Source organism: Lipotes vexillifer, unplaced genomic scaffold, assembly GCF_000442215.2.
Source record: "Lipotes vexillifer unplaced genomic scaffold, Lipotes_vexillifer_v1.1 scaffold1718, whole genome shotgun sequence".
NCBI classification, from domain to species: Eukaryota; Metazoa; Chordata; class Mammalia; order Artiodactyla; family Lipotidae; genus Lipotes; species Lipotes vexillifer.
Window position 1 is genome coordinate 100970 of NW_006783672.1, and position 22326 is coordinate 123295.

General features: G+C 53.3%; 1 protein-coding gene across 1 annotated transcript in view; it reads right to left on the reverse strand.

The window, feature by feature from the left end:
- The window catches only part of BRF1 (BRF1 general transcription factor IIIB subunit), a 70504-nt gene that overhangs the window by 27113 nt on the left and 21065 nt on the right, over positions 1-22326 (reverse strand). Inside the window, 3 exon segments of the mRNA XM_007456369.1 lie at positions 500-572; positions 2755-2786; positions 16434-16607. Of these exon segments, the coding sequence (XP_007456431.1) occupies positions 500-572; positions 2755-2786; positions 16434-16607 (279 nt within the window).

Below are 22326 nucleotides of genomic sequence, written 5' to 3' on the forward strand. Positions count from 1 at the left end.
CCTTCCCGGCCCCAGGGGACCACCCTGTGGGTGATCCCGACTGCACGCCCTGCCCACCCTCCCTGGCCCCACACACCACCTCCTTAGTACAAGGAGGTGCCTCTAGACGCTGATGGGCGAAGGAGGGAGCGGCCCCTCCAAGCCAGCCGTGCAAACAGCCCTCACGGTAAAGCTGCCACAAAGGCCGACCGACCGTGGCTGGGAAAGGCCCAGCTCCGTCTGCAGGGGGCCTGCCCACCCCGAGGCACCGTGCTGCCAGGGGTGCTCCTCGAGAGGTGGAGAGACGGGCCCCCATCCATGCAGCACTTTGGTCTCACTTCATCCCTACCTGCGGGCACTGACCACAGCATTCTGGTTTTAGACCAGAAATAACCCCCCAGGCTGCTGGGCTCCTGGCAGCCTCCAGGCGAGACACTTTTTCCCTGTGAGGTCCTTGCCCTTGCACGCGCCGCCCTCCCACCCAGAGCACCAGCAGCGCGCCCCGTGAGCCCCACAGTACCTATTGCTGGTGCGTTGATGCAGAGCTCTCTCGCCAAAAGAAGGAACGTCTTCCCCAGCACGTAAACGTTCACCTGTCGTGAAGACACCACAACTAAGAAGGGCGTTCGTGTGCAGGCAATGTTTCCCTTTTTTTTCCATCGTTCAGTCTGTAAGAGTCCCCCCTGCTGCCCCCCACGAGCCCCCAGAGCAGCCCAAGGCACTCCTTCCCTCTCCCAGGTGGCTTTTTTAGACTCTACCGCTATCTCAGCAACGACTGAACTTGCTGAGCAGAAAAGCTGCCTCGAGAGTAGCTGGCCGAGCGGAATCATCGAGCGCGCGAGGCGCCGCGACTGCGGGGCCCACGGCCACTCTTCTACCCTGTTCCCAGGGGCTCACGGGGGCACCCTCTCCTGCCCCGGGACGTAGGCAGATGAAGCCTGAATGCTGCAGGAAAGCGTTCTCTGAACAACTTTTCAAGCGGAAAATCAAGTTTTAAAAAGGATGTGCCTGTAAAATGCATGGTTATTGCCAGAGGTGCTTTGATGGTCACTCTCCCGTGGCTGCGGCTGTGTGTGGGTGGCCAGCCCTCCCTGTGCCCCTACCACATGGCAGGCAGGCTCCGCAGACCTTGAGGGCTCCTGGCTCTGCCTCTGAGGGTCCGGGGCCCAGGCACGTGAGTGCCTATGTGTCAGCCTCACTATAAGGGGGGACAAAGGGATGTCCTGCCAAGACCCTCAGGGTGCAGCGGGCCCTCCACAGCTCCTGCCAGAGGGTGTTGGCTGTGAGCTGAACCCAGGGAGAAGCCCACCTTGGTGCACGTGTGAGTGAGAACAGAGTGAGCCCTGAGCCTTCAGCTCACGTCCTCTAAGCGCTCAGCCCTCGGCCGTGCAAGCCTCCGAGTGGGACCCTCACCCGACACGCGTGCTCCACACCCACAATCAGCTGCAGACACGTGTGTCCTGTGAGTGCTGAGCCTGTCCCAGCCCCTCCAGGGCGGGGCCAGCGTGGGAGGCTGGGAGCGGGGGGCTGGGGGGTGACGGTTGCCAGGTCACCTCCCACCTTCCCAGTGCCCAGGCTGGGCTCTGCCCAAGACCAGGGGGCCCGAGGCTCACCCTTCCACCTGAGGTGTTAAAACTGTCTGTGTGGGTCCAGCCTGAACGTACGGGGTCTCACTGGTCAGCACAGTGACTCTCCGCTGGGCCCTGATCCAGCCCCAGGTGAGTGGGTGCATCTACTCTGTCACCCTCTCCCACCTGAACCCTGAGTGGTGTCCCACTTCCCAAGGTGTGAAGCAAGAAAGTACTGGAGCATCTCCCTCTCCCTCCCAAGTGGTGCCCAAGCACTTCTGGAGCGCTGTCCTGTGCCAGCCCTCACTCCTGTCCTTCCTGGGAGTCACCAGGATGGAAACCAGGCCACGTGGCCTTGCCCTGACCAAACACAGCACATGGAGTGCTGTGTTTTCATGATTCCAAGGGATTATGTTTAGCGTGACCCCTGAATATTCCAGCAGGGCTCCTGAGAGATGCCATTTATAAAGGCACCTGGGAGAACACAAATACAGGTGGCATCTGAGTTCAGTGAAGGTCTGTCTGCCGGCACCGAGGGCACTGAAGGCCCAGCACCAGGGCAGCATAGCACCAGGCTTGCGAGGAAGCTTCCCCGTGGGGGTGGGATTCCTATGAATTCTGCATGAGGCCTCACACTGCAGTCACGTCTGCTTTCCATGACATTAGTTTCCCTTCCGAGCCCTCAGTGGAGTGATCACCACAGAGCCCAACTCCAGGGCACGGGGCCAAGCTCGCCCCAGCCCCAGCGCCACCACCAGGGACAAGTGCGGAGTTGCAGTGGCTCCGCCCCGGCGCTGCTCCCACCCCGTGAGCATTCCATCCACACAGGTGTCCCTCCTGTTGGGTCTTTCCATTACCGTCAGGCACTTGGAAATGAGAGGTGCCTTCCGGGGACTCAGAAAGCAAGTTTCCCTAAATAGACTGTAAATGTAAGTTTTTATATTGTTTAAAATGTATGCATGTGAGTCCATTTGCTTTTTTCTTTTAAAGAATCTCCCTTGCCTTGGACAAAGTTCACCTGGGTCTCTCCATTGGCTCTAAGGCCAGGGCTGCCCAGCCCCCGGGACAACACCATCACCCTGTGTCCACTGTCTCCCTACCAACTCCATTTGCCAGTTTCCAAACAGAGACCCACACCCTGTGTGTCCTTCGCCTGTGGACCCTCCCAGCCGGGGCAGGAAAGGGCTGAGAAAGGAAACGCATCTACCTGGAGCAGGTCGCTGAGGTCGAGGAGCATGTCTGCAAGGGGAGTCAAGGAGCAGCGCCCGGCCCACAGGCTCCGGCCACCTGACAGCTTCCAGGAGGCAGACCCCGGCTGTAGGTCTAAGCTCGGCACTGGATCGTGAGGGCAGAGTGAGGCAGCCGCGTCAGGGCTCAACTTCTGGGAGACCTCCGAGTCACTACCGGACGAGGGGGAGTGGAGCTGGGGTGGGGGCCTGCAACACGGTTCTTGGAGTGCAACTGCCTTGGTGGGGCGGCTCCCACATCTGTGTGGGCCCTGCCCAGCCAGGGGTCCCCTGCTCCAAGGGGCCTCCTGCCCCGGCCTGCCCAAGAAGTGCGCGACCACACTCACTGCATCTCACGAGCATCCACTGAGCGGCTGCCAGGTGCCCAGCAGTGTCCTCTGTCCCAGGACTCAAGGCTCCTGGAGGACAGACACACACACCAGGCCGCCACCTTTGGTGGCTGGTAGGCACCACTACGGTACTGGTGCTCGAGCGGGCAGCTGTGGGGACTCTGGCGCGGGACCTGTCCTTGCTCTCAGCAGATGGTTAAGTAGTAACCAGAATATGTCCTAAGCGATTCAAAACTCAGCCAGACACATACACAGAAATATAAAACACGAACCACTGAGAAAGGCAACTTGTCAGGTGAAATGAAATTAGCGTCATTCATGGATATGCTATGGCTTTGAGAAGTGACTAAGAAAGAAATCCCCATGATGCTGAACCAGAGCCCAGACCAGGTGTCCAGAGGGAAATCCTGGGCCCAACGGAGCAAGGAGAAAGGAAGTCCCAGTGCCAAAGCCTCACACCGGGCGGCGAGCATTTGAACATGGCCTCAAAGGTCCTTGAATCAAAGGCACCTTGTTTCTCAGTCTGAAGGCAGACGTTTCATCAGAGAGTGTAGTCACAGTAAGACAGATAATGCTACAGTGCAGACCAACAAACTAGTGAGAAGAACTTCGAAAAAAAGAGAAGTGAAATCACAAGAAATGAAAGGAAGACCACCGTAAATATATAAGCAGGAATCAGTGACAACAGAACAAATTAACATAGCCAAGAGACTATATGCCCTAAGATTCCAACTCTATGACATTCTGGAAAAGGCAATATTGTGGAGACAGTGAAAGGGTCAGGGGTGGCCAAGGGTCAGGTGGGAGGATGAACAGGCGGGGCACAGGGGATTTACAGGGCAGCGAAGCTGCTTGTATGATACCACGATGGTGGACATGTGGCCTTTCACTCGTCAAACGCATGGAGCATGGACCACCGAGAGCGAGCCCTCACATCAGCTATGGACTTCAGTTAACAATACTGTATCAACACGGGTCCATCAGTTATAACATACAGCACACTAACATGAGCTGATCACAGGGAAACTCTGTGCTGGCTGGAGAATACAGAACTCTGCACAATTTCTTCATGAATCTAAAACTGCTCTTGAAAATGAAGTCTATTTTAAAAATAATACTAATAAAATAAAGGCAAAAAAATGGGCAGAAGTTTTGAACAGATGTTTCATGAAGAGAAGCAAAGAGCCCCCCCTCAGCAGCTATCACAGAAAAGCAAAGTAAAGCACCCCTACAACAGCAACAGATGACCGCAGCTGCCACGCCCGCCGGCCGGGCACCCAGTGGAACACCGGCCCTGCTCGAGGGCCTCCGACCACGTGGAGAGGAAAAATGAATGTTCACAGCGGCTCCGTGCACAAGAGCAAAGACCGGGAACAGCCCGGGGGTCCGTCGACAGAGACACCGATGACCTATCAGCACACACTTGCCCCATGGAGACAAGTCGGCAGAGGCCTGCCAGGCGACAGACCTGCAGGAAGAGCACACAGCCGCATCCCGGACAGGGCGTTCCAGAACAAGCAAAACTAACCCACGGGCGTCACCAGGAGAGCGGGTGCCTCTGGGGTGGGGTGTTGGCGCCGCCCTGCATCCTGACAGAAGACCTGGTCGCACAGACACATGCGCTCCTCAGAACTCATCAAATGGCACGATGAAGACTTGTGCATTTCATTTTATGCCAATTTTACCTTAAAAGGAAATAAGAACCATAAACAAATGCTGGTCTCTAGTCAGTAAATAATCTGCCTGCTGAAGGGCTTGGGGGCACTGAATAGATGTGTGAACCCTACTTTGAAAAACACCAAAAAAGGACAGGCTGAGGGACGGCTGGCGGGTGGGAGGGGGCCAAGCATAGACTAGCAAGGTGTGGATGGAGACGCTGGGGTGGGGGGCGCCCACTGCATAATCAATCCTTTCAACTTTGCCACGTGTTTGATATTTTTCATAATAAAATGATGGTGGGGGGATGTGTGTATTTTATAAAGGAGATTGGGATTCAATTTTTAACCAAGTTACAATAAAATGACATTTGCTGTCCGTGAAATGACAGTGGCAGGGCACCTGGCCCGTGTCGACAGGAACGTCGACAGCCCTGGTTCCTCTTGGAGTGGGGTGATCTGAATTACGTGCTTCCTGAACGAGCCCCCCCCACCCCGCCATGCCCCATCCTGGGACAGAGCCCACCAGCGCCCCCGGGGCCTGGGCCTCAGTGGGTCCACCTGATGGGCGTTTGGGGTTCTATGGCTTGGAAAAGTCTCCTGTCTGGCCAGCCCCTGGGCCAGTGTCCTTCCCAGGAGCCGTTCCCTTTTGCTAGGCAGCTGCATCCAACCTCTGTGCAGAGACCCCAGACCCCCAAACCTGCTGGGACGGTAAGTAAGCCCACAGATGAGGCCTGCGTGAAGCCCTGGCTCAGCATGAGTGTAGTTCTGTTGGCCTCTCTGTCTCCCTCCCGTCCTCCTGGGGCCCAGCCGTATTCTAGCAGGCGGCACTTCTGCTCAATGAACACCCACGCGAGTGCCTGTCCTAGAAGAGGTGCATCGGCACAAAGAAGGGTGGCGGATAGAACACCTTCAGAAGATCCTGGACGTTCTTGAGGGTCCAAAGGCGAGAGTGCGTCCAGCGGGTTTAGAAAGCGCGTGGTAGCCCACGCTGGGCGACCACTGTCCCTGGGGCCTGGGAGTAGCTCCACCCCGAGAGGACGGGAGACCCTCTGGTGGGCCCACACAGCACTGCTGGGAAAACAATCATAGACGGGACCTGATTTAAACAGACTCATTTTTGGTCAAAGGAAAAGTTTACAGAGATTTAAATAAGGCAGAACTAAAGGTCAAAAGAACGTGATATTCCTCTAAGCTGCCTCTGATACAGTGTCTCTCCGGGTGAAAAACTGCCCCTGCACATTCAGAAGGTCCAAAATGTCATGTGTGTGCGTGGACGCCACACTTGAGAACGAACAGTGAGGACAGGGGGGCAGCCACGTGAGCCCACGGCACCCTCCCGGGGCCGTACCGGACACGAGATGGTGAGTCCCAGAACGACGGTGCCATCAGCACTGAAGAGCTGAACCTCGACGTCCCTGAGAAGGACGACCTGCCCAGCAGCCACCCACCCTCTAACCCCGCGGGGCCCCCCTGCCCTGGCGAGCCCTTCCCCAGGCAGCCGGCACCAGCTGGCAGCTATTCACCACAGCTCTGTTTAGAGCAGGAGCTCGCAGCCACGCCCTGCCAAGGACAAAGGCCACCAGGACACCTCTCCCTGGTGTCCCACTGCACCGGTTATTTCCTGGCAGTGCCGCTGTACCTGCACAGAGACATGAAGCCCTGACGTAAGTCTCTAAGAGATCACCCAAGTCCTGGAGGCAGTCCACAAAGGGGCCAGGAGTGGAAGCAGGCATCAAGGGGAGTTACAGGGCTGTGTGACAAGGCAGGGTGGCGCCTGGATGCGGGGTGCGGGGCCGGGGGGAGCGGTCGTGGGGGTGTGGTGGGCGGCAGCCAGGAGCCACCGAGGAAAAGGAAGGGCTTCCCGTTGTGCCAGGGGCCCTGCCAGCTGCCCCTGCTCCCCCTCAGGGCACTGGCTGCCCCCACGGCACAAGGCAGAGGTCAAGGCCACAGCCTGGAGCTCACAGAGTCCCACCCGGGGAAAGATAAAATGGAGGGCTCGGGGACTTCCAAGACAGCCAGCCTCAAGGCACCCAACTGTCGAGAAGTGGGCCAAACACCACGCACTCAGGCTCCCTCCAGGCCATGGTCAGGTCCTGCTTCGCACAGGCACAAGGGCACAGAGGCTTAACGCCACAGCCAGGGGCAGTCAGCCTGGAGAAGAGAAAGTGGGCAGGGACCCCTGTGATGGCACTGCCAGGTCCTGCGCCGAGCACACCCCAAGAAGTGCAGTGAGGACCCAGACGGGCCAGCCTCCACTGGACCCAGGCTAGCTCCCCACAACTCTCCGCCTGCCAGAGGAAACGAAGTCCCCTGCGGGGGCAAAATTACCCACAGTTGCCACAGGTTTTCAAACACTATATCCAGCACTTCGATAAAAATTTACCAAGCACGACGAGAGACAGGACCAAATAACCAGAAGCAAAAGAAAACTCAGGCAGTAAAAACCGAGCCACAGGGCTTCCCCGGTGGCGCAGTGGTCGAGAGCCCGCCTGCTGATACAGGGGACACGGGTTCGAGCCCTGGTCCGGGAAGTTCCCACATGCCGTGGAGCAACTAAGCCCGTGCACCACGACTACTGAGCCTGTGGTCTAGAACCCGCAAGCCACAACTACTGAAGCTCATGCGCCTAGAGCCCATGCTCCGCAACAAGAGAAGCCACCGCAATGAGAAACCCGTGCACTGCAGGAAGAGTAGCCCCCGCTCGCCACAACTAGAGAAAAGCCCACGCACAGCAATGAAGACCCAACGCAGCCAAAAAGAACAAAAAATAAATATAATAAAATAAATAAATTTATTTTTAAAAAAAGAATATAATGGGAAACCAACAAGATAAAAGGAAAAGTAGATAAGTCCACATCTGCAGTGGGAGTTTTAACACTCTTCTTTAGAACAAGGGGACCGAAAAATCGGTAAGGATGATTTGAACAGGACTAACCAACTTGACCTAATGGACATTTATAGACCGCTCCACCCAACAGGTGCAGATACCCATTCCTTTGAAGTGCACATGACGCAGCCACCAAAATAGACTATGCACTGAGCTGTAAATCAAATCTCAGCACACTGGGAAAAAAGGAAAATCATTCAGTGTTTGTCCTCTGACCACAATGGGATTATACTAGAAACTGATAATAAAGAGATAACTAGAAAACTCCCAACTGTTTTCAAAACAAGTGGTACACTTTTAAATGACTTAATATCTACAAGAAATAAAAATGGAAATTACAAAATATTTTGAACTGATCATAGTAAAAATGTGACACATCAAAACTGTGTGATCTAACTAAAACCTGCCTAGAGAGAAATTTATAGTCTCAAATGCTTATATTAGGAGAAAGAGAAAAAATGAAAATCAAGAACCTAAGAAAGCTGAAAATAGTAAATTAAACTGAAAGAAGCTAGAAGGAAAGAAATAATAAAAGCAAATCAATGAAATATAAAATAAACGTACAATACAGATAAACAACAAAGCAAAAGTCTGGCTCTTTAAGAAGGCTGATGAAAGCACTGGTGAGGCTGTAGAGAAACTGGAACCCTCCTACACTGCTGGCAGGGATGTAACTAAAAAATTATCAGCAGGTGCCTACTGAATATGAAAAAAAGTATTTAGACATTTACTTGACACCTTCATAAAATTAACTAAAAATGTATCATAGAACTATACATAAAATACAAATCTATAAAATTTCTTCAAGATAACATAGGAGGATATCTAGGTGACTTTGGGTTTAGCAATGAACTTTAGACACAAAACTGAAAGATACAACCCACGAAAGACAAAATTGATAGGATAGAGCTTATTAAAGTTAAAACTTGCTACAAGAAAGACTGTTAAGAGAGAGAAAACAAAAGACAAACCACAGACTAGGAGAAATATGTGCAAAACACATACCTGATAAAGGACTTGGATCCTTTATAAAGTTATTGTTTTTAAAATAAACAAAGAATCCTTAAAACACAACAATAAGAAAACCAAACCAAAACCAAAACAAGACAAAAGACTGAACACAACTCTCATCAAAAAGGATGATGGCAAATAGCATGCAAAAAGGTGCTCAACAACATGTGTCTTTAGGAAATGGCAAATTAAAACATAATAGTGCTACATACCTATCAGAATGGCTAAAATCTAAAACAAACACCACCAAATGCTGACGAGGATGTGGAGCAACAGGAACTCTCATTCATTCCCTTCTGGGAATGCAAAATGGTCCAGCTACTTTGGAAAACAGTCCAGCAGTGCCTCACAGAGTTAAACACAGAGCTCCAATGATAGCTTATATGATTCCATTTACATGAAATGTCCAGAACAGGCAAACAGAGAGTGGCAGAAAGCAGACTGCTGCTTGTTTAGAACTGGTGGCATGAGAGACATGCTTTCTGAGGCGATGACAATGCTCTAACGTTGACTGTGGTGATGGCTGAACACTTGTGTGCATGTAACTGAAAACCTGACTTGCACAACATAAAGGGTGAATTTCATCTCAACAAAGCCATTACCAAGGAAAAGACTAATAAAACTGGCAACCCCCTAGCAACATGGATCAAAGAAAAAAAAGGCAAAATTACAAACATAAGACACGACAGAGGGGTCGTCACTACAAGTGCCGCAGACACGAAAGGGAAACCGGGAATGTTAAGGATAACTTTACTCTGATACATCTGGTCTCTGAAGTGACACAGACAAAGCCTTTGCAAAATACAACCTAGCAAAACTGGAATGAGAAGCAGAAAGGCTGGATAGTTCCACATCTACTATAGAGACTGAAGCCACAAGTACGATCTTACCACAAAGAAAGCTAAAGGCCCCGATGGCTTCGCTGTGAGTTTTCCCAAACATTTCAAGAGGAAACAGTACTGGTCACCACTGGACTGCCCAGGGTGCAGAGCACGAGTGGCCACCTCCCAGCGGTGTCAGGGCAAGCACGACTGCGACACACCCAGTTGACGAGGACACTGCAAGAACACAGGCCACCTGCGCAGCTCCACCCAAAATGTCAGCAATACCTGGAGAGGGTAACTTGGCACGACCACATCTGGGTATGCAAGGGTGGTTTAACCTTAAAAATCAGTCAGTGTGGTGGTCCAATGGTTGGGACTCCAAGCTCCCACTGCCGGGGGCCCACGTTGGATCCCTGGTCGGGGAACTAAGATCCCGAAAGCCGCGTGGTATGGCACCCCCCCAAAAAAATCGGTCAGTATAATTCACCTCAGTGCAGGTTAAGGGGAAAAAACCCCACATGATGATCATACCAATACATACACAGACGACTCGACATCCTTCACTGTAAAAGCTCCTGGCAATTAGGAAAAAGGAAACACCTTCAACCTGTTACCTGACAAAGGCATCTTAGAGCAGACGTCTAAGGCAAAGGGATGGAAACGCTCTCCGGAGCCAGGACAGAGCCGAGGACGCCCCCCCACCCTGCTCCGCTTCACCCCTTCACACCCCACAGGGCACCACAGGCATGCAGACAACAGCCAAGAGAAACACATGACAGGCATACAGATCAGAAGGGAGCGACTAAAACTGGCAGCAGACACAACTGTGTACATTAAGAAAACAAAACAAGAGGGCTTCCCTGGTGGCGCAGTGCTTGAGAATCCGGGTTCGAGGACACGGGTTCGAGCCCTGGTCCGGGAAGATCCCACATGCCGTGGAGCAGCTAAGCCCATGCGCCACAACTACTGAGCCTGCAGGCCACAACTACTGAGCCCACATGCCACAACGACTGAAGCCCGTGCGCCTAGAGCCCACGCTCTGCAACAAGAGAAGCCACCGCATGAGAAGCCCACATACCGCAACAAAGAGCAGCCCCCGCTCGCCGCAACTAGAGAAAGTTCGCACGCAGCAACGAAGACCCAATGCAGTCAAAAATAAATAAACAAAATTTTTTTGAAAAAGAAAAAGAAAACAAAACAAGAGATCCCAAAGCTCAATTAGTAAGACTACTCACTGAATTCTGTACTTTTAGATGTAACATCAACACACCTCAACTGTACTTCTATACGCTGGAAACAAAAGATACCACTTACCTTAGCTCAAGACACAAACACTGAGGAATACATCTAACGAACAAAGTGTAAGACTTCCTCATCAAAAATGGGAGAAAGCAGAGAACACCTCAAGAAATAAGGGAGGGCTTCCCTGGTGGCGCAGTGGTTGGGAATCCACCTGCCAATGCAGGGGACATGGGTTTGAGCCCTGGTTCGGGAAGATCCCACGTGCCACGGAGCAACTAAGCCCGTGCGCCTCAACTGCTGAGCCTGTGCTGTGGAGCCACAAGCCACAACTGCTGAGCCAGCACGCCTAGAGCCCATGCTCCGCAACAGGAGAAGCCGCCGCAATGAGAGGCCCGCACACTGCAGGGAAGACTGGCCCCTGCTCGCCGCAGCTAGAGAGAAGCCCGCACGCAGCAAAGAAGACCCAACGCAGCCAAAAATATAAAATAAATAAATTTAAAAAAAGAAAGAAGGGATATTGACCGATTGGAAGATTCAGTATTGTTAAAATGAATGTCAATTTTCCCCAAATTGATCCACAAACCCCAATCAGAATTCCAGAAGTTTTCTTTACAGAAATGGACAATCTGATTTAAAAATTTATACAGAAAAACAGAGGGCCACAAACAGCCCAGACACCCCTGAGGCAGAAGAGCTGGGATTCAAGGTCTCATGCCACAGATCCTGACAGGTTATAAACCTGCCATACTGAACACAGTCTGGTATCGGCACAAACAGGCCAACAGAAGGGGTCAGGGACGGCAGCAACAGACCTCCACCTAAGTTCAAAACAGTGGTGCCACCACTGTGCACTGGGAGGAATGGTTGTCAACAGATGGCGCCTTGTCACCTCGACACCCAGTGGAAAACAGCAAACTCTGACCATCTCCTCACAACAGACACACAGACCAACCCCTTAGAAGTCCTCAATCCAATGGGAAATGTAAAACCAAAAGCTTCCAGAAGGGAACACAGGAGAACGTTTCCAGGATGTGGGGCAAAGATGTCTTAAACGGGACACAAAGGCATTAACCACAAGGGAGAAGATGGACAGACTGTAACTCGTCAGAACTAAGAACTCTGTTCATCAAAAGGTGCCGCTGAGCGGTGGAGGGCGGCCAGGGCAGGGAGGCGACCTCCCCCGCAGACGCCCAGCCCGGCCTCGGCCCAGGACATGGCTGCTGGACCCCAGGGTGTGCCCATGCTCAGCATCACTGGACGCTGGCAGGCAGGACACACTGGCCAGCAGAGCTCCAGAGGCCTGAGGCTGGCCGACACCGGGCGGTCCTCTCCATCTCTGCCTGTCATGTGTTTGAATTTGCAACTTCCTCATGCCCAGTGATGCTGAGTGCCTGCCGACAAACGCTAATCAGCCACCCTGAGGCCTTCTTTTGACCACATAGTCTCCGCATGATACCACAGATACATAACGTGGTATTATGCATTCGCCCAAACCCACGTAACGTACAACACCAAGAGTGAGCCCCAAGGTAAATAAACCATGGGCTCTGGGTGATGATGAGGTGTCACTGTGGGTTCACCATTGGTAACAATGCACCGCTCTAGGGGATGTCCATCCTGGGCGATGCTGCGCATGTGTGGGGACTGGGGGGTATGGGAAATCTCTGTACCCTCCTCTCAATTTCACTGTGAACCTAAAACTGCTCTTAAAAATAAAGTCTATTTAGGGCTTCCCTGGTGGCGCAGTGGTTGAGAATCCGCCTGCCAATGCAGGGGACACGGGTTCGGGCCCTGGTCCGGCAAGATCCCACATGCCGCAGAGCGGCTAAGCCCATGGGCCACAACTACTGAGGCCCGCACACCTAGAGCCCGTGCTACACAACGGGAGAAGCCACTGCGATGAGAGGTCTGTGCACCGCAACAAAGAGTAGCCCCCGCTCGCCGCAACTAGAGAAAGCCCGTGCACAGCAACGAAGACCCAACACAGCCATAAATAGATAAATAAATAAATAAATAAATAAATAAATAAATAAATTTTTAAAAAATTTTTCTTCAATTCTTAGGTTGTCCCTGGGGAGGCAAGCAGAGGGGGAGGGGCGGAGGGAAGCAGGTAATGGTAGGCTGGGGAGAAGGGAGTCCCCAGCTGCACTGCCCTCCAAGAAAGAAGATCCCCAGGTGAACCTGAGGAAAGGAACAGAAGCTCAGTCTGGAAGCCCCCCCCCCCCCCCCGCGCTGTTAACAAGACCCCGGGTGTCTGAAGCCTGGGAGAGAAGAAAATCTGAAGGTCACGGTGGGCAGGACACGGCTGTGGCCGTGGGCACGCTCTACACAGAAAGGGTGACAGGTGACAGCAGCCTCCTGGCCTAGACCACTACTAGGGCTCACCTGCTCATACACAGGCCTGCTGGCAGCTCAGCTGGAACCCAATAAATACCAAAGACTTAAAAAATAGCTGTGGGCAAAAACACACCTCCCATGGATGTGTTTCACGAAAAGTTGCCGTGGGATTTCCCTAGTGGCACAGTGGATAAGACTCCACGGTCCCAATACAGGGGGTCCGGGTTCGATCCCTGGTCCTGGAACTAGATCCCACATGCATGCCGCAACTAAACGTTCACATGCCGCAACTAAGGAGCCCATGTGCTGCAACTAAGGAGCTGGCAAGCCACAACTAAGGAGCCCACGAGCCACAACCAAGGAGCCCACCTGCCACAACTAAGACCCAGTGCAACCAAATAAATAAATAAACAAACAAACAAACAAATAAATAAATAACTTCCCTGGTGGCCCAGTGGTTAAGACTTCGCCTTCAAATGCAGGGAGTGCAGGTTCAATCCCTGGTCAGGGAGCTAAGTAAGATTCCCACATGCCTCAAGGCCAAAAAAATCAAAACATAAAACAGAAGCAATATTGTAACACATTCAATAGGGACTTTGAAGATGGCCTATGTTAAAAAAAAAGGGGGGGGGGATTCCCTGGTGGTCCAGTAGTTAAGACTCTGTGCTCCCAATGCAAGGGGCTTGGGTTCGATCCCTGCTCTGGGAACTAGATCCCGCATGCATGCCACCACTAAGAGTTTGCATGATGCTACTAGAGATCCCACATGCCACACTGAAGATCCCACGTGCTGCAACTAAGACCTGGTACAGCCAAAACAGATAAATAATAAATAAATATTTTAAAATACATAAATAAATAAATTTTTAAAAAGTTGCAGTAAGAATCTGGACACACAGCTTGGGAAGATTCGCTGGCTGGGTCACCGGCCTGGCAGCAACAGGGGTGTCTGCTCACAGCCTGAAAGTTTCTGCCAAATGCCCACCCAGGGACGGACGGTCTAGAGAGCACGTCTCTCCTCAGCCTGCCCGGGCGAGGGCTTTACCCTCTGTGGGTCGGGGGTGGGGAGGGGAGGCGCTGTCTGCAGGGCCAGTGCAGCCCCAGGTAGCAGAGACAGGAGGGCAGCCTGGGGCAAGGAGAGGACAGTGGATGAAGCCTTCAGATGCGCTCTAGGGGCTTGGAATTTACGTGGAAGGAAAGGAGGTGGCACTGGTGGGCGTCGGACACAGCGCAAGCCAGGCGGCCGGGAAGGTGAAGGAGCAGGAAGCGGGTGGGAGCCCAGGCCTGGCCAGGACCAGTCTGGGGACCCCGCTTGGGGATGGGGGCAGGGGAGTGCCGTCAACCAGAAGAGGACAGAGAAGACCGTGTCACACTTGTGCCCCCCCCACGGCCGCCCCCAAACGGCCATCCTGAGGGGACCACCGGCAGGCCCAGCAGCCAGAGCGCTGGACTCCCCGCACACTGCTGTCTCATCTTTAACAGCTTCACAAGGTCAAAGTCAGGGCCACAAATGCACCTGTTCAAGGTGTACACTTCAATGGTTCTTAGTCTATTTACAGAGCTATGCAAACATCACCATAATCTAACTGAAGGACATTTTTACCCCTCAAAAGGAACCACCCCCACCCCACCCCCGTCACCACCCCCAGCCCCCGGCACCCACGGATCTGCTGTCTGGATCTGCCTCATCTGGGCGTTTGGTGTTCAGGGAATCGCACAACGTGGGCCTCCAGTGCGGCCCCTCCACGGGCGCCGCGTCCAGGGTCGCGCCCTCTGCAGGCGGCGCCCTCCACCGTGTGGGCGGCACCCAGCCCTCGGGTGGGGCGAGCCCGCTCACTCGCCTCCACTCGGGGGCGGGGCCAGGTCTGGGCGCCTGGACGAGGTGTCCGCCCCTCCGCCCCAGGGCGGCGGGAGGAGCGCGAGGCGGGGAGTGGAGCAGAGCCCCGCCCGCCCGTACACCTGTGTCCGCGCCGACCGCCCCTGCGGCCCCCGCGGCTCCGGCTCCGGCTCGGGCCACGCTCAGGAGGCAGAGCGGGGCCCTAACCCGAGCGCCCGCACCTTCCTGCAGCCCCCCGGCTCCTCACCCGGCCCGAGCCAGGCCGGGGCAAGGCGAGGACCACGGACGGAGCTCCACTGCGCCACCTCGTGGGGCCGCCAGGGCGCGCAGCTTCATCCCTGCAAGCAACAAACGCTCCTTTTATGCTGAAACGGTACCTTTCAAAAACTGAAAGACATTTTAATGAAAGATTCTGATATTGAGGGTCGCCCACCGACGCACACTGTCTCGAAGACCCTTCCAGCACTCCATGCAAGCGGGGGCGACGGCCAGGCCACCCGCCATCGGGGAAAGCCTGCGCGGCACACGGAAGGAACAGCAGGGGAAGAGAGAGCTCAAAGAAGGTAAGTAAGTGGGAAACAGGAAAGGAGACGAGAAGACAGGGCAGCAGAGTGAACAAAGAAGACACAAAGGGAGAAGCCGCAGTGACTCCAGAAGCCGGAGGCGGGAGGCCGCGGGGGAAGGGCCGCTGGGGGCACCGCACGTGGACCCCCGAGCCTGAAGACAAACAGGAGGTGCTACAGCCCGGAGAGCAACGCAGCGTCCCACACAGAGGACCCCGAACCAGGGCATCCACCTGTCCCACAGGCGCGCGGGACGCAGGGAGACTATGGGCACCACTGTCCAAATGATGGGGAGACCAATTTGCAGCCCAGAATCCTGCCAGACTATCCCCAAAGCTTGGGCAGAAGGAAGACCACAGGAGGTCAGATGCTCAGAGGCGCCCGTTCTCAGAAGCCACGGGGCACGTGCTGTCACATAAGGACGAGGACACAGGGCCAGGAGCGTGGGTCCTGCAAGGAGAGGCGAGGGGAAAAGAGACACGAGGAGGCAGCGAGAGCAGAGGCCAAGTGGAGGGGCCAGAAAGCCCCAGAAGGCCCTCTTCAGGAAGGCGTGATGGACAGAATTCCCGACGCACGCAAACGCCTGCAGGGCAGCCGAGGGCACCCCACCGTCCAGGCACAAGGGGAGAGCAGAGCACCGTGCTCTTGGAGAAGGCGAGGCTGGCGAGGAGGGGACCACGTCAGCAGCCCCTAGGGACACCGGCCTGGCTACGGCTGGCCAACCGCAGGAAAATGCTGAAGAGTCCTCCCCAGGGGCCGAGGGGGGACGGGCACCCAGCTGCCCAGCTCCTCAATCTGTGAAAGTCTCCTGCCCGTCCAGACGGTTGATCCAACAAGGTGCTCCAATTAAACGCAAACGCTAAGCTACCGGGACACAGAGCCCGACAGCAGAGGGAGGCTGACCAAGAGCCAAGGTGGGGTCCTCCAAGAGGTCCCCAAACCAAAGGATACGGGGGGTGCCTTCCGTCCGGCACACCAGGTAGAGGCAGGCCGCGGTCACGTGGGCCAGCTTCCGGCCACGGGTCAGGTGCTTGCTCACGGCCATCTTGAAGAAGTTGAAGGCTGTGTCCAGGCAGTGCTGGTTCAGCTGCAGCTGGTTCCCCAGGTGATGGATCTGGCGCCTCCCTAGGAACAACACGAAACGTTACCGCGGGCTCCCAACTGTCTGTTAACTGACAACTTTGCTAAAAATAAAAGGGTCACACGACCGCCTCAGCAATTTAAGGTGGAAAGGGACGATCTACCCTTCTCCTTTTACACTTGTAAGTTCACCTTCTGCGTGGGTTCCAGTAAAATTTTATGTATGGGCACTGGATGCAGGTTTCCTATTATTCCTCCTCCAGGCTGAGTGGCATCAGGCCCAGGGGGCAGGGGCCCTTCTCAGGGGCCCTGAGCTCAGTGTGTCTGGAAAGGGCTCTGTGCAGGCCGGCCGGCCTGGTGCTGAACACCATTAAACAATATGGCCAGCAAGTTCCACACACTCAGCCTCAAACGCCCCCTCCCCGTGGGTGAGCTCCCCAGGCTCTGCCTCCTGCTCCCACAGCCAGGGGGTGGGTCACGCCCACCCAGCCTTCCCTAAGGCCCCCACGCCAGCCTCGGTGAGGCCACGGACAGCACAGGCAGATTCGGGGAGGGAGGGGTGTGGGCCCTCGCGTGGCCAGGATGTCAGCTGACCCGGGCCACAGTCTGCGTCCACACCTCTTAATGAAGCAAGGCCATCTCAGAAGCTATGGGCCAAAAGACAGCAGCAAGAGAGGAAGCAGACATGCTGCCCACACAGCAGCGGGTCATCGTGGGCCATCCCGCACGCGGCAGCACGTTGCCCTTGTGAGCCGGAGCGTCCACAGCTTCCTACGTCTCTGCTCCAGGCCCAGCCCACACCCACCTCCATGTGCTGTGTTGGCACAGCGAGCAGACAGGTCCCAGCACAGACTCCAGTTCCACCCAGTGTCTTCGGCACCCGAGACCCTCTCTCCTCTGGCGAAGGCCCCGCCCTACACCGGGCAGGGACCTCTGCTTCGCCCACAAAGAGCTAAGAGCCGATTCTGCTGCGCTCTTTGACAAGGACCACGGGCTCAGGGAAGCGAGGGCTGTGTGGTCTCCTCCAGCCTCGGCCGCTAACGGTATGGCCCACACACCCCACACACGCCAACACTGACCGCCAGCCAAAGATGGGCACCCAGGGAGCCAGCGCCCCAGGGAGCTGGCCACAGGCATGCAGGCTGGCAGCCAAGGGACAGGCCTGACGACCGTGGCATCAGGCAGTCAGCATCCCTGCCCTTTGTGGCCCTGCTCCCTCGACCCCCAGCAAAGCTCTCCTGGAGCCCACACAGCTGTGAAGCCTCTGGTCGGGCTGAAGTGACGAGGGATCACGCTCACCACGCCAGAGCCGAGTCCGGGGAACAGCCGACATACTGACCGTCTGGACAGAAAGACACGAAGGCGGGGCACTGGCTCCCCGTCAGCACTGCATGCTCTCACGCCAGACACACCAGACAGACAAACGCGGTCCACCCCGCAGCCCAGCCAGCTCGGAGGTAAACGGGGCGGCGGATGGGAGACCTGCTAATGCCGGGGGCTCGCTCCCAGCCAGCTCCTCAGTGCGCGTTTGGGAGCTCCTGCAACGGAAGGTGAGAGAGAGGTGCTCCCCAGAGGAGCTCACAGACTCTAGGACCCACTCCACCCCCCAACACCATGGGCCAGGGCCCCCCCAGCAGCTTGGGGGGCTTGAAGTTATTACAGTAAGTTATAACATCTTTATTGCAATATAACTCACGTACTGTAACATTTGCCCACTTAAAATGTTTATAGGTTGAGTGGTTTAGTATGTTCACAGAGTTGTGCAACCCTTACCACACTTTGGTACATTTTCATCACCCAAAAGGAAACCCTGTACCCACCGGCAGTTACTCCCCACCCCCCCAAATGAGTTTTTAATTCACGCAAGTTCAGCAGCACAATTGGCAGACTGAACAAGTCATATGACGCAGGCATGTGTACAGCTTTTAAATGCACGAAGATATTAACAAATGAAAACTCATGTAAAACAGACTCCTGATTAACCAACCACAGCTTCCTCTCCTTGCAATAGTAAATGAATGCAAAAAGGCAACACGCTAGCACATAGGGTGTTCAAATTTTTGACATTTTGTAAAAATAAGGCCTTCTTCTCCCTTCGAGACGGTGGCCAAACAGCATCCTTCCAGGACTGTGGTGACGGCAGAGAGCACGAGAATGAACACAGAGCAGCATGCGGGCAGGCAAGTGCCCCGGGAACATGTGGAAGGAGGGTCTAAACTGGCCCCCACCTCAAGAAGCTAAGCCATGACACCACAGGGCTTCCCCCGGAAGCCTCCCTCGGGCCGGAAGGACCTTCACAGTGCCAGGCAGGCCTGTGCAGCTGGCCTCACAGTGCACTAGCATGTCACACCCGTCCCCACGCAGCGACACACTAGAAGCCACTCCCGTGATCACATCCAGGGGCACTCAGAAGCCAATGGGTGCCCCAGGTGGGCGACAGATGTAAAGAGTTCAATTTAAGACCCACATTCGTATAAACATGAACTAACAACTGAGAATCCGTAGAAAACGCCAACATGAAGAGAGAGAAACACCGAGCTCCACAAACAGACCTGCTAACAGAAGGGAGCTTTGCAAGCCCCATCATAACCTCAAAATATTAGAAAGATGTCAATTCATAGAAATGTATGAATAGGCTGTAATTAAAAAGACACAGTCCGGGGCTTCCTTGGTGGCACAGCAGTTAAGAATCCGCCTGCCAATGCAGGGGACACGGGTTCGAGCCCTGGTCTGGGAAGATCCCACATGCAGTGGAGCAACTAAGCCCATGTGCCACAACTACTGAGCCTGTGCTCTAGAGCCCGCAAGCTACTACTGAGCCCGCGCACCACGACTACTGAAGCCCGTGCGCCTAGAACCCGTGCTCCGTAACAAGAGAAGCTACCGCAGTGAGAAGCCCACGCACTGCAACGAAGAGTAGCCCCCGCTCGCCGCAAATGGAGAAATCCCAAGTGCAGCAACGAAGACCCAACGCAGCCAAAAATAAGTAAATAAAATAAATTTATAAATAAATAAATAAAAATAAGAAGAGAGCTAGAAGTTGGAGGAAGGGACCCTCCCAGAATGCAGCCCCAAAGGAGAAGGGCAGCTGCCAGGTGACAAACCACAGAGGGAGGCTCACAGCTGACATGGGCAGGCCTCTCCCTCCAGACAGGGAGCAGACTTTTAGGCAAGAAGGATTATTAGAAATAAAGAGGGCATGTGATAAGAACATATGAACACCACAGGAAGAAATAACTAATCCTACAGTGTGGAAATTAATAAGGGCAACCTCGCCTAAAACGGAGGCAGGAAGCCCTGAAGGGGGCGCTCCCACACCAGGCCCTCCTTCCCAGCTTGCTTTGCGCTTCTGGGCAGGAAGAAGCTGGTGCGCTGCCCCGGGAAGAGGAAGGAAGATTTTCTCCCGGCCCAGCAACACCCCAGCCAATGAGAAACCGCCACCACCCTCAACTCTCACTTTCCTCCAATGGAGACTGGAAAACCTTCAAAGCAGTCCCGCCCAACTTCCTCCTTCCCCCGCCCCCCCGCCCCCCCACCACCCATAAAGTAAGGCTCCTCTCCATTATTGCAGGACTTGCCTGTGGTTTGCCATAGCTTGCAGGTCCCGAACTGCAATTCCCCTGCCTCTCCTGAGTAAACTCATGTTGCTGGTAACATAACTTGGCTGTTGTATTTGAAGGTGGGCAACAGTATGTACTTAATAGCTTACCTTCAAAACATACAAAGTAAAACTTGACAGAACTAACAGGAAAGGGACAATGCTACCTGACAGAATTCCGAAGACTAAAATGGTGCAGGGATGAGGGCCTTAGCACAAAAGGCGCTGCTGCAGGAAAGATCTGCTGAGGGCCACTGGGAGCAGCAGGCAAGGCTTCAAGGAGAAGCAGGGTATTGCACAGCCACTAAGTTCCTCCCTGCAATCTTCTAGTAACATGTGCACATAAACATCCCCCCTCCCCGGGGAGGTGGACTCAGTTTCCCTCCCGTGTCTGAGTGCGGCTGGACTCAGTGACTTGCTTCTAAGGGACAGAGGATGGAAAAGAAACACGTGAGACATTTTGTGGAGGACCCTGGCAGTGATCTACGCCAACATCACCAGTGCCAAGTCACATGACCTGAGGTAGCCCTGCTATGGGGCAAAGAGAAAGGCGCCACGTCTCTGTGGGATCTCCCCCCAGAATCCACAGCAAACTCAAACTGAGGAACCTTCTATAAAACACCCACCCAGGCCTCTTCCAGTGTGTCCAGGTTGGGAGAAACTGCCACAGATGGGAGGAGACTATGGAAGGCGAGGCCACATGCAGCCCGGGGGCCCTGACTGGACCCTGAAGCAGAGAGGGCATGAGTGGGCAGACCGGGACGGGGAGCCAGGTGTGCAGTGTCATCAGCAGCTCTGTGCCACGTGCCACACCTTCTCAGCATGGATCACTGTGCCAAGGTTATGGACCATGTCTGTGTTAACAGGAAAGCTGGGGACCAGAATGCTCAGGGTGCTATATCTGCAACTCTGCTGTAAGTCTGCAAGTCTGACACTATTTTAAATAAAAACTTTTTAAAAACCCCACAGAACTAAAAGGAGAAATAGCTATCTCTAACACAACATGGTAAATCAACTATACTTCGACAACAACAACAACAACAAACTAACAAAAAAAGAAATAGCTGTCTCAAAACTTGGAGGTTACAGCTAGACCAAAGCTTAGAGAAATGTACCGCTTAAATGCAAATATTAGAAAAAGAAAGCCTGAAAAACTGATGAAGTTTCCAACTTAAGAAGCCAAAAAAGAATAATGAACTACACAGAAGATGTAGAAGAAAGAGAATAAAGAACAGAACCCAATCAAATAGCAAACAGACAGCAGAAGATCAACAAAGCCAAATTCACTCTTTGAAAAGATTAACACAATTGCTAAATTGATAAATTCCTAGCAAGATCAATCAAGAAAAAAAGGGATAAAGCATAAATTACTAATGTCAGGAATAAAAAGAGAACATCACTAAAAATCTAGGAAACACACTAAAAGCATAAGAGAATATTATGAAAGGCTATGACAACAAATCTGAATTTGAATTACTGCAACAGACATTAAACTGAAAAGCACATCTTACCAAAACTGACAAGAAGAAACAGAAAACCTAAGTGGTCCCAGTAAAATCCTATTTAAAATTGTCCTGTTAAAGAAATGTATCTGTAATTAAAATCTCCTTACAAGGAAAACTCAAAGCCCAGATGGCTTTGCTAGTAAATTCTTCCACACATTTAAAGAAGAAACAGGTAAATCACACATAGCTCTTACAGAGAACAAAAAAAGAACAATGCATCGAGACCCAATGAGATTTATTCCAGAAACGTGGGGTGAGCTTCACATTCACAAAATCAATCAGTGTAATTAATTACAATAACAAAATAAACAGAAAAAATATATAATCATTTCAATAATACAAAGAAGCATGTGACAAAATGCTAACATCATTCTCAATAACAGAGAAATACTGACCACTTCCCATCACTGTCAGGAATCAGACAAGAACACCCAATCCCACCATTCTATTCAGCACCTCCCTGGAGAGTGTAGCAACACACAGCAATAAAAATGTAACAAAGCCCTGAAAATAAATGATGACCATAAAGACTGGAAAGGAAGAAGCAATAATGTCTAGTCCCAGACCACGTGAGTGTTAATGAAGGAGAGAATTTATAAACTATTAGATTTCATAAGTAAATGAAACAATTCTCCACAAATTGATCTATAGATTCAATGCA